The sequence below is a fragment of the Numenius arquata genome, chromosome 3 (genome assembly GCF_964106895.1).
Source record: "Numenius arquata chromosome 3, bNumArq3.hap1.1, whole genome shotgun sequence".
NCBI lineage: Eukaryota > Metazoa > Chordata > Aves > Charadriiformes > Scolopacidae > Numenius > Numenius arquata.
In genome coordinates, this window is record NC_133578.1 from 69289710 (window position 1) to 69303094 (window position 13385).

Consider the following 13385-nt stretch of genomic DNA (forward strand, 5'->3'; position numbering starts at 1 on the left):
GAGTATATTGCTTAATACCATAAATATCTTACAGCGATTTTAGGGAGACACCCTACAGAATAAAATGCTGTTCAAAAGAAAGAGAATTCATCTCTTACCAAATGCAAGTAGATCAGTGCTAAAACAGATGGTAATGCACAGTTTGACTCCACCTCATCTCATTTTCAAGCTTCTTAGCGCTTGTTCCCAAAAGCTTTTTGCTAGAAGTCTCTATGTCACCGTCCAAATGGCACATCACCCTGTCACTGCCTGCACTCAGGAACTAGCTTGTGGCACATCTGTAGGATGCAGCTATGCCAGGGTCTTTCTGACAAGTCTCTGAAATCTGCTTTCACAAGGACAAAAAACTGTTTCATTGGCTGATATAGAAAGTATAGAAGCTGAATTAAAAAATAGCCTTAAATTTAAATTAAACTATTTGGACATCCACATTTGAATAAGAGGGTCTCTATTGATAACAAAACCAAAATCGTTATCCATTCAAATGCACATAAGTTTCTAAAACTGAAATCAGAATTAATTTTTGGCAGGCGCCGTCTACTTGCAAGATTATAATTTCCTGAACTAACTATGAATATTTTTTACAAGACCCAATTTTAATTTCTTCAACATTTTTCTCAGTTGTATCCCATCGAGAATGAGAGGTATATGCATAGGAAAAGTGCAGCCAGTACTTTGGCTACAGATACTATAGATGTTCTTGGCTCATCTTCAAATCAGCCAGCAGAATTTCCTGGGCATGGGAATAGGGAGCTCAACAAGGCTGAAAAAGTCAGCCAGGGAAGTGGGATGAACACCTGGACGGATAACCTCCGCTGAGCTCTGTGCTGTAGGAGCTGCACTTTTGGAGTACTTGAAAAGGGCAATTCAAATCTGGCTAAGTGTATAGTAAGCAAGCTGCAGTTACCAAAACTTTTTTACAATTACAGATAGCTGCCAGCATCAATTTCTTATGCCCATCTATAATTTTAACACATGCAAGTGTTATTTAGATTAGAATAGTACTTGAATTTTCTGTTGCAAAAATATGGAAAAATAAAAATAATAGAGTCCTACCTCTATGTACCCCTTTGTTCTGGGTCTTGGTATTTGCAGGCCAGGAGAGCAAGGCATCCTACTAGAGATCAGTTTTGACCAAGTGCTTTCAAGGGCTTTTTTCCTACTCTTAAGATACAGTGGATAGAATTTTCAGGTGTGTCTGAGTCACTGTGGAAAGTGATATATCGCATTTGTCCATGATGGAAAGACTTCTGAAAACTTTACCTCACGCTTACAAACTTTCTAAAAGCACGGCACCTTTGAGAAAGGCATCTTCATTTTCTCAGGTGGTATTTAGGGGTCTAAGCTCTAAATGTTGCTTTAAAAATACCTGATGCATTTTTGAAGGTTTGCTCATATGTAGTTTGTAATTAAACCTCAGTGTCTAGTCCAGCTGGATTAAGTACCAGACAACTGGCACGTGCCTAGTTCATGTTTATGCAGAACACATCCAAAACTGGCCTGGCTCACTTCTGCTATACAAATTATGGCATTATGACATCGTTCTTCTCAAAGGACCTCTGAGGTCAACAGGACAGAGCATGCTGCTCCGTGCAGCTACTTTAGAGGTGGAAGAATCAGACTTATGGAAAATACAAGTGTTATAAAGTACTTACGGTAACAGTGAAGGGGCATGGCGTTTTGGACTTTGATGTCACTAGTGTGACAGTTTGCTGTGTCTTGTTACATTTTCCATGCTGTTTTACTGTCACTAATTAACCACTGGTGGCAGCATAAAGTCTTAAAAGGGACAGAGAGTTCAAAATGTTCTCTAGACTCACGGCAGAAGTGTTCAATAAAAATTAGCAAATAGAAAGCTGCGAGCTGTTGATGATTCACTTATCCGAAGTGATTATAAGGAAAATGACAGATATCAGACTAGGTTTTACTGGTAAGGCCACTTGTCATTATGCGTTTGGGCAGAGTAAATGTGCCTATAGTCCCGTCAAAGCTGGTGGAGTGAATGCCCTCAGGTACGGCTCAACTCTCAGACATTTGAAAATGTGATGGAAATTAAAGAAATGGGAAATTTCGTTTGAAATGGAGAGGGTAGAAGATTGTTTCTACTTACTTGCTGGCAATGGCAGATCACTGTTTTTGGAGTAACAGTGTATGAATTAGTATCCAAAGTATTTCTAAACCAGCAGTGCATGTGACTCTCCAGTGTGTGATAGAACTTAATGGCTTAAGGAACTTGTGCTGATGTCAAGTATTGGCAGCACAATACAAATCCATTGCTATATGATAAGCTGTATGGCGGTTTTCTGAAATTTTGAGATGCTCTGCAAAAACTAACTTACAGGAAACTGTAGAGCATCTTGTGGCCAAGAAGATTTTTTGCCATTTAAGTCAGTAGTGGAACAATAACAGTTTTATAGATGATACTCTTTTGAAATGGCGAATCTTCTCCAGGCACTGCATCTCACTTAAACTTGGTGACAGAGCTTGGGATATGAGTAGAGGTGGCATCCCTCTGTCGTAGAAACAGGTAATTATGCCAGATCCAGAGAAATTGTTCACTGAGGGTGGTTTGGGAAGAATTAAGGAGAAGCGATAGACTCTAAGCTCACCTTGTCTTATCAACCCAATGCCCTGCTTGGAAGAACGCAGCTGCTGTTGAGTTCAGAGGAACCACCGTGCTGCTGCACCGTGTACGGGTGGCTTTCCCTGCTCACAGGCCACCTCCTCAGGCTTGTGTGGACATTGGATTTCAACCGTTCAGATCACATTTGCAGTATTTCTTCCTCTCCTTTCCTCTTGAGTTTGAGGAAAACCAGTGGCTACAGCCATAGCTGTCTGCAAACACACTGCTACTGGGGTTTAGTGACCTTTACTGCTTTATTTTCGCTGCCAAAAGCAAGGTGAGGAAACACCTACAGCCCTAGTCCGGCTTTGTGTCCTGTTTATCAGTGGCAGAACTCTCGGCAGATATGAACCCTTCACCTGTCAAGACTGAAATCTCATTGACCTACATCGTGGGTCCCAAAAACCTGTGGTACAATTTCCACCTTCCGTTCCTGCGTGCAGCACATGTAGCAATAATTTCCTCTCGCAGAACCTGTTCTCTGAGAAAATGCACTTCTGGAGCAGTTAAATAGCACAGCATACAGGAAAGTCCGTTGCTTTGTAAGAACTTTTTCAAAGTTACATTTAAAATGATTGAGAAATAATAAATATAGATAAATGAAAATAATAAGAGAAATAAAAAGGTAAAACAAGCACCTGAGTAAAGCCCTTCTGCAAAGAATACTGCAGGCCAGTGAAATTAGGACATTCATCATTCCTGAGATGCTATACTCTATTTTATTTTTGTTACCTGATGTTCACATCTATACTGCCAAGGTCTTAGAATTTAATTCTCAGTAAGGTTCACAGGTAATGTCTGAATCCCATTTAATTTGAAAATTAAAGCACCAGCATCCTGTTATTTTTCACGTGGGGAAAAAAAGCAGCTTAGATTTCAGAAACTGTGTATTTTTGGTGTGAATTTCCCTTAATTTGTCATTAATCAAAATGAGCATCTTTTCAGCTTTTAGACACTTGTACCTTTGCACTTAGAAAGAACGATGTAGTGCTGTAATCAAGGTAATTCACATAAGCATGCAACTATGAAACAACACAGAAATACCACATCATGCAAACTTCTAACACTTTGAATAAAACCCCCACTAATCTGTCTGTGACATTTCTCATATTTTGGGTTATAGGGAGCTGCAGTTTGCTTCAGCATAAGGTCCTATGCATCTGTCTTACTGTGAGCTTTCTGTAGAAATACTCCTCGTCCCTTCTATCTTTAGTACCACTCCTTATGAAAAGGATCAAGGCAGGCTTTTCTATTTCTACCTTTGGTGGTATTTGAAATCCGCGATCTGAATACTGTCCTTGTTAATGAAACAGAACTCCCTTTTATATAAATAAAATTGAAACATTTGGTCCCATATGCAGATAATCTAAAATGTATCAGAGCAAGGATTACCTTTAAATGCTAGGCATGATATTCCAGGTTGCAGTATCTCTCAAAAAAGCCGTAGTCATAATACTGCTCTCATGCTGCCAGCAAGGTTTCGCTGATCAAGTCGAGGAGCAGCCGGTCGAATGAGTGTGTTGTGAAGTTCACGCTGTCATGTAGAGCAGCGTTTGCCAAACAGGCCACATACTTCCTCTCTGAGAAATAAGGAAGGCTCAAAGTGTTTGCAACAGATGAGGTTCCTGTTGCAAGCCACTACTCAAGACACTTTTTATCTATGGGCTGAGGGAAATGGAGATTTTTAACATGTTGTACCAGGGCTGGTTTGAGCAGATATAAAAAATGAGCAAAATAACCTGTTTTACATTACTTAGACAGAAAGGGTTTCTCGTTCTCCTTTTTTTTTTTTTTCTTCTAATTTTATTTATCCTGTAATGTTCTGTTTTGTGTAGTTTTACTAGTTTTTTTCAGACAGACAGGAAGAGGCACAAAACTTTGTTTTCCATTCTTACTGAGCCTGGATGAGAATGTAAGGTTTGCTTCATTCTTTACTCTGCACTCCAAAACACCTCTGTCTGCACATAATCGAAGCTCAATATCAGCAATGAAAGAATATGGAGTGAAAGTCTGTCTCTGGAGCACATTTTCATATCAGTTGTACAAAGTGCAGAAGCAGGAGCCTCAGGACCTTTCTCATCTCAGTGTCTGAGATGGGGAAACCAAGATACTAGCCTGTTAAATAACCTGACTGAAGTCACCCAGGAATATAGTATACTGCAAGATATGAAAGTAGAAGTCAAAGGGATTTATTAAGGTTTGCTCTTTGCTTTTGTAATAAAGATGTGATCTGAAAAACTCATATACCTAATTTTGTATAGTAAAATTAAAAAACAAAACAAAACCCAAACCCCCAAAAGAACCAAACAAAAAAAACCCACCCCAAAACAAACCAAAAGAACCACACCAGGAACCCCAAGCAGAGTTCCTACTTCACACCAGAGTAGCTCTGAGTAGATGCTCGTTGTAACGCAAATCAGTTTGATGATGAAAACTAAAAGTTGACAAGTGTGGGAGCTGTTGTGTAAGCATTATTGGAACCAGGAGACAGGGATCAAATTCCCAAAGCTGTGCCAAAATGCGGAGCTATGTAATTACAGGAGAATATCTTTTCTCTTTGGTGGGCTGTGCTAACAGTCCTCACCTTGAATGGACAGGTAAGCATTAGGAAGCTTGATAAGCAAATCAGTCTGCAATGCAGAGCCATGACAGCATTATCGCCAGTGCTCTGGGAAGCTGGTTTTACCATACTGGCCCATGATTATCCCTGCCAGTTATATTTTGATTGCTTAGGACCTTATTGCTTTCTTCAGGTCCCAGGGATGTGTCATGCACATTTCCTAATGGCATTCACCGAATGAATGTACAATGTTTCTGGAGTTACTGAAAGATCCCAGGTTGGGGGATGTCTGCACCACTCATGGGAGTAGGCAGGGGATGAGCTCTGCCTTTTCCTGATCCTTCTCACCAATGTCTGCCTGAGGCTGGCTCTGGTGGTCTTTCTGCCTTTGCAAGAAGCCAGGTTACATCCCAAGCTGCACTCACAAACGGGGCAGGTCTCAGACTGAGCAGGAAAGATTGGTCCCACTAAAGAAAAGGCTGGACTTGCTTGATAGAACATGCTTCATTGGAAAGATAATGAATCTCAGCCATGGTTTGTACCATACTTGTAGAGAACAGATGAGTTTGCATTGCAGGGAGATAAATAAAATCCTCCATTTCCATATCGTTTCTTCCTGTTTCAAGTGGCAATTTACCCTTATGCAATGATGAGAGCAAGTTTTCCTGTTCAGTTTGTTCAGCTAATAACTTGGTTTTAATGTTAAGATAATTGATAAGGCAATGTTTACATATAAATGGAAGAAAGTTTTCATATGAATTAAGTGGGGCTTTATATGTCATCTTAAAAGTACTCATATCCTGTTATTTAAGTCACTAACCTGACATGGGCACTCCGTGAGTCACCTGAGAGAGGAACACTGCACTTGCAGGACTGCCTCCGATTAGAGCAAAGAGGGATTCGCCAAGAGTCATGTATAAAAATGAAATCTTCTTGGAAATGTTATTTTTGACAGAAGAGAGAGGACCCTCTCCTTTCTCTCATTTTTACCTGGAAATCACAGTTCTAGTAGATAGTTATGGAGGGAAAAAATTTTGTATCTCATTCTCCCTTTCCATTGCTGGACCGACCAGCCAGCTCCCTGTTACACTTCATGGGCTGATGTTTGTCACTTTAGCAACAGAGCTCCTTAACTGTGATAGAGACTCCCTGTCCTGGTCCCAAAGATTTCTACTTTTCCAGGTTTTTGAAGACAGACATTGTCTAAAAGCCTGAAAAAAATGACATTCATGTTTCCACATAGAGCCCTGCAACCTTCGTGTGTTGTAAGCACTTGTCACTGTGCAGAATTAGATGTCTAAGGAAAAGAAAGGCAGGATACTGAAATACAACCCTGCAAGGGGGTGGGGCTGGGGGGGGGGGGGAGTCCCAAATTGACAAGAACTTCTGAAAATACTTTAAATCCAGTCTTTTAGAGAAAAATCTGTTAAGCTAATAGGAAAGAAGAGTTAGTAGTCACTTAGTTGCAGCTTGCTTATTTTTGCAGGGAGAAAAAACAGGATATAAACAGTCTCTTTGATCTGATGTCAGCTGAAACTGAAGGCATCCTCAAAGAGAAATAAGGTGCAGTTTTCCAGTCAGTGGAGTGAGTATCTTCAGGCATGAACTGCAAAGGAGAAGATTGCGGTGTCCATTTTTCGGTGTCTCCAAGTCCAGCTTAAATGTTTTATGCAAGATCAGGCTTTAGTCAAATACGAGCCATGTTTTAAGTGATAGGAAGCCCTTGAGCCTAGCAGTCAGGAAATGGAAGAGCCTTGGCTATCCCGGAGGTCAAACCAGATGGTCTGACAGATACTTCTTGCTGGGAACCATATGCAACTGAGCCTGGAGAGTGCCTATCTTTAACGAATAAAATATTGCTGTACATCTGGCTCTTTTGGGAAAGTAGAATTATCAGGGTAGTTCATTGGCTTGACTGTTTTCATTAGATATTTTTTGACTTTGCTTTTTGAGTGGTGTTACTGTTATTTCTGTTTGCAATAACATTGCTGTCTATAACATTCTTCTGGTCTGCTTCGTAAGGAGGCTGCTGCCTTGCAGCCGTCAGAAAAACTGCACTAATTTGAAGAGAGTGCTTGTGTTGAAGATATAAATGTGGCTCAAGCAGGGTTTTCAGTTTCAAGTCAGGTTGGAAAAACAAGAGGTCACGGTGTGAGCAGAGGAAGAAGGTTTTGGCTTTACAGAGTGTGGGCGATAAAAGCTAGTTGCAATGAAGTTTCTAATCATTAGATCTGTTGTGAATCAGTTCCAAAAAACTTTGCAGAAGCGAGTTTCCAGAGTAAATGAGGAATTAAAAGACATTCAGGATTGCAGCTTACACAGCAATTGTCTTTTCCAGGTACGTTGGGAGAGAGAGGTACAGTTTACCATAGTGGTCCGTATATTTTTTTTTATTATCTCATCAGAATAGCAGCAAGGGGTGCCATTTAACTAAAAGCTCCTAATCTGTGAGACATATGAAGCAGAATGCTAGCCTTTGGCTAGATGTGAATAGTTAGGTGTGCCCAACAAGTGGAGGGAGAATTGGGATGACCAGGGCAGCACTATCACAGATGTGTGACATACCATGTCCCAAGAGAGAAGTTTGCAAGAGGTTCCAGCCTGGACTCAGCTGATCACAGCCTACCAGCAAAGCAAGAATTCATTTTCATGTAATACAGATTTGCATTCATCAGCTTCTCACCATTGTGGGAAAATTTCCTAATATGTGAATTTCTACAGTGCATCTTAACTTCTTATTTTGAAAAGGTAAATAAAGAAATGCTTGCAAAGCTTCTGGTCCCTGAACCAAATAGCACCGAAAGCTTTACCTTCCATTTTCAATGCTATAACTTGTTAGGGTAAGTACTACTACCCAACGTAATGTTCCTGCTCTTCCTATAAATTTAGCATGACAGTGTGATATTGCTGATGTGGATTGTGCAACACAGCTGCAACAGCTTCTTCTCTGCAGTTTGGTACTGAATGCTTTCATCCGGTTCGTTGTCCAAAATGTCATCGGAACTTCCTCTGATGACAGTGGGTCAGTCTGTGAGGACAGCTGAAACAAGAACTGCCTGTGGCTTCAGTTCCCTGTCAAGCCCATCTAAATGATGCTGAGATAGGAAATGCCCTGTGATGGCAAGATGGCAAACATTCACGATTTTGTTGTGTATCTCATATTGTTTATAGGTTTGCTTTCAAAAAACTACCCTGCAGGATTATCTGAAGATCTCAGCTGTTAGTTTTAAAGGTGAATTTTCTAGCTCATGTGTTTATAGGTATGGTAGAATTCCTGGAGAATTAAAAAACAGAGGACTAACAAAAAGAACACAGTGTTTGTTATTTTTGAGCTGATCTCATGATTTTCGGTTTCCTGATTCATGATTCTGTCATGTTGATGGTAATAGGGGTGTCATGTAATGGAAATGAACAGTTCCTCCACTATTTCTTATTCTGCCTAAACAGTCCTATTTTTTAAAGCAAACAACTCCTTCATTCCTGGTTGCTGGGACTAATCACACAAATAAATTATAGTTTTACAGGGAAAGAAGCCAACAGAAATGCTGAGTGCAGCTATGCTATCCTCTGTGTCCTGAGTCTGCCTCTAATGTGGCTACAGTGTTTAGGGAAAATTTATTTTTAATGTGAAAACTGCAGGCTCGAAAAAGGAAGAAATTTAATTCTGGGCAGTCTCCAGCTTCTGCTCTCACTTATTTGTTCCTGAGTTTTTTTTAGTGAGGGTGAGGAAACAATGACCCTGAATTGTGATGTGAATTTGAAAACCAGAGAACTGGTACAGTTTTGCTTGCCTAATTTCTGCGGTAAGAGGACCCTTGTTTCCAGAGCCTGGAACGTATTTCAGATGCACAAGAAGAGGGAACATAATGATATTTCTTCCAAATTCTGCTTGAATGGTGTCCCAAGTCCCTCTATCACCCACTTCCAGTCCCAATAAAAATTAAACATGCATAACAGTAGTGGATGCCACATCTCATTCAAACCCCAAAACACAAGACATGCTTCCTGAATGTGGACGTTATTAAAAAAAAAAACAAACCACAAACAAACTGAGGAAGTGGCCATTACCATGGAAAATAGAAGAAAAAAAAAATAAAGAAGAGCACATAAACCTGTTCTAACCAGTCATGCAAAGAAGAGAATATAGGCACAGCAAGAGTAAGGCTTCAAACAAGAACTGTCCTCACCTCACAAATGTATTTGCAGAAGTTTTGTTTTTTTCTTTTACTCATTGAACTTGGACCATATCTAATGCCAACCCACACAGATCCAGTGATGTGCCATGAAGGTTTGCCTGTCCAGGCTTTTAGTTCTCCCTATGCAGAGAGGACTTGTGGGATGCTTCTATCCAGAATCTTTTGTAATTGTTGTTTGACTCAGTGCTTGACCCAAGCACAGTCTTTCAGTTTGTAGAGATCTCAGAGACAGGGGAACTTTGCATAGGTTTAAAATCCCTGGGAGGAGATGTGTTCAAAATCAAGCACACACGAGGATGTTCTGCTTGATCAAAGTGAATTTTTGGATTCTGTATGTCATCTGATCTCAGTACTCTCTTTCCCTATCAAACTTAGCCTTTTAATAGGGCAACTTCAGAATTTACACAGAAACTGCCACTTTCCAAATTTGTGAAACTTTCAGAATTTGGGAAACTGAAGCCCTTTAATTTTTTATGGTTTGGTTTTGTTTTGTTTAAATGAATGCCTTTTAGAGATACCGGATACTTGATAAAACATGCTGAGCACTTTCAATTCTGATGTTGAAGAATATGTTTTCCAGATTCATGGATAAATATTGTGCAATCCTAGATCTAACTTCTCTGCTATACCAAGGAGACACATAATTCCTTGCTTCAAATGAAAAGCAAGGAAGCTACTCTTCTGAGGGAAGCTGGCATGCCGTGTTATCCCTTTTCTAGTCTCACCCATCCTAGTTCTGGTGAACATGCTCCTCTGAAGGTCAGGCAAAAAAGCAAAGTTTTCATTCTGCGTCCTGGGGACACACCCACACACAGAGATGCTCTCATCGAGAATATTTTCCTTTCTCTCTCATGACCAACTGACTCAGTGCACCTAGTAAGCAGCTGGCAAATATCGTGCCTTACAAACACAAAATAGGCCACCGCAAATCCCGCGTGAGGATAAAGCCCATTGCTCACTCAAATTCTCATCTAAATTGAGGGCTAAAGTGAGGAATAAGACCAAGCAGTACTTATTTATTCTTCTTTAGACCTTCTGCTCTCTTAAAAGCAGAGATGGCTCTTCTAGTGATCCAGGATTGACAATCTTTGCTTTTTCCTTAGCTTGTCTGCAACCATCTGCGTCTCAGTCATTAGGCTAATAACAGTGCTTGTTTTCCATATCCCTTAAAAAGAAAGAGAAAACTTTCAGGAAGGTAGTAGCACTAGAAATTCTACATACGGTGAACTAAAAAGACTGTCTCTACATCCAAACAATAATGTCTTTCTAATTATTTTTGGAAACATATTTCTCCAGTTGTGAGCACTGGTATCCTATTAGTATCAATGGGTCTGCTTGTTTGAAATATAAAAAAATGTCCTGGGTGCTGGCCAGGGCGAGCTCTTCAGGCTCAAAGGTTTGAGACAATTTCAAAATAAGGATTTGCTGTTTGCTTTCTGTTTCTTTTTAACTTGCTTCTGGTTTTATACTTTTTCAGACTTATAGTTATGCTTTGAGCAAATTCAGTAAGAAGTAAGTTAATCGGTTAGATAGATTGGGGTCTTTCATATTATGCATCTACGGTTTGGGTGTTTTTTAGAAGACGGAAGCTAATTGTAGCAGTTATAGTAAACTGATTTATATGTTTGGAAATTAGTCATTTGAACCATGTCAGAGCTATTCCAGCCTTTCTGTTCTAGGTCAGATCTTATCAGATTTATACTAATTTATCTGCATTTTCAATAAGTAGTTTTCATGGTTACTCAAGAATGTCATTATAGAATCATAGAATAGTTTGTGTTGGAAGGGACCTTAAAGACCATCGAGTTCCAACTCCCCACTAGACCAGTTGCTCAAAGCCCCATCCAGCCTGGCCTTGAACACATCCAGGGATGGAAGGGATGGGGCATCCACAACTTCTCTGGGCAACCTGTTCCAGTGCCTCACCACCCTCACAGTGAAAAATTTCTTCCTGATATTTAATCTAAATCTACCCTCTTCTAGTTTGAAGCCAAGTTGTACCATCTTAGGTGAGGACCTTTTCCATGCTGGCACAGCTGTAGGAAAGAAACAGAGTCTGGGACAGAGATTGGACTGTAGCTTGTGCTCTGATTTTTATGGGCTCTGGCTCTGGTTGATCTTCGCAACTTGGCTTAGCCTTTTTTTCCACTACCTCTGCTTGTAGCTCTTCTAAACCTTCACTGCTCCTTGGGTAAGCTATCTTAAAGTTTCTAGCCTAAATTTATATACAGTCAATATGAATAGTTAATGCCCATTTGGTAGTCCACCAGCATTGTCCAAATGCATAAATAACTCTTCTTCATGGATTCATTTAAAAAGATCATGCTTGCTCTCAATCCTTGTTTATCACAGTTAAGGAAGTAAAACTTTACTTAGACTTTACTCTTGTGAGATGGGCTTTCCGTTCCCTGATGTGCTTCACAGCACCTTCTTCATATTTGTTCCTGTCTGAAGGTGTTTCCTTCCAGCAAATTTTTGAGAAAGATCTGTGACTTGATTATAGATATAATGTAGCCACTTTTCAAAGGTCTTCCAAAATTACCATGGCAAAGCTGGAAAATGCCAAACCTGTCCTTCTTGCCTTTGATTTGATTGTTAGAACTTGCTTCTTATGATTTAAATACCAGTGTTTCACATACTTCAACTGAGCAGATTTTGATTCTCAGCATTTTTTACCTGCACCCAGGGCCCAGGTGTTTTGACAGCATGTATTGACTGGTATTGTTTTTCCTTTCCAGGGAGGTTCAGCTTTTTCTCCAGCATCCATTATTACTAAGAGGAGAGCACAGACCCAAGCAGCAGTGCTGGCTGAAGATGTGGGATGCCCTTCATCCACCAGTGAGGAAATTGTAGCCTGCCTCCGCCAGTTACCTGCTCGTGTCCTCAATGATGCACAGACTAAGGTACACCATTGCAAAATATATGCCGCTGGCAAGGAACCAAAAAGAAGCTTCTATTGACATGAAGCTGTGAGGAAGCTTAAAAAATAAACTGGGCTGAATCCTTGTGAAAGAGGAACTGGAGTAGCTTTGGTGAAGTGATGCTGATGTCCATGGCATCTACTTCTGACCTATGAATACTCACAGCTTGATTCTCCTTTAGACTAAGTTCCTTTTACACTGCTTTGACCACATCTTCCAAAACTATTCTAAATATAATTTTTACCTTCTTTCAGTACCCTCTCATCTGCATCTAGACTGGGTATTAGTCTAGAGGAGAATCAAGTGTCTGTAGCTTCAGTAACTGCATTTTTGCAGAAAAGGAAGTAGGGAGGGATATCAGTGCTCTGTCTCTTAAGTGGGAGACTTGTGAAAGCTGCAGTCTAGATGATCCTAGAGGTGGATCCTATTCCCACAGATTAAAACACTCACTGACAATACATTTTTCAATCAGAACTGGCATAGAGCCAATTTCTAATTCAAAAGAATATTTTTATGGCTCTAAGACCATCAATTCTCTTGACCTATTCAGCTTGTTTCAGTTACTGAGACTGTCAGCAAAAGCATTGCTTCCTGCCAATGGTGAGTTTACACTTAAACTAACCGGTCACTTGTTCACTTGAAGGCTATCAATCAGCTCAGTTTTCTAAACATAAGGAAAGTGGAAATCACCAGGGTAAGCTAATTATTGCTTTTTTGCTAATCTAGCTTCTCGCTATAAGTGGTCCATTCCAGTACTGGGGTCCAGTGATGGATGGAATTTACCTTCGGGAACCATTAGCTAAAGCCCTGCAGCGCCCTCCACTTCGGAAAGTAGATCTGCTCATTGGAAGTGCTCAGCAGGATGGGTTGATCAGCAGAGCTAAAGCAATTAAGGTAGGAAGAGATTCACTGTTAATGAACTGATGGTATAACTATTATTATAGTGATGACAGTAATTATATACAGCCAAGACAGATTATTTTGGATTTCTACAATTTACGAATTACACTCCATGCAAATATGCAAAGGCGTTGTCCGTCTTCTGTTTACACTGCTTAATGGCATTATTGTATTTGTTGATTAAC

The 13385-nt window shown here is 40.1% G+C and overlaps 1 protein-coding gene across 1 annotated transcript in view; it reads left to right on the forward strand.

Moving 5' to 3' along the window:
* Nucleotides 1-13385, forward strand: part of TG (thyroglobulin) — a 155906-nt gene that overhangs the window by 113184 nt on the left and 29337 nt on the right. The window contains exons 42-43 of the mRNA XM_074144697.1: nt 12118-12282; nt 13027-13194. Of these exons, the coding sequence (XP_074000798.1) occupies nt 12118-12282; nt 13027-13194 (333 nt within the window). The remainder of the gene's footprint in view (nt 1-12117; nt 12283-13026; nt 13195-13385) is intronic.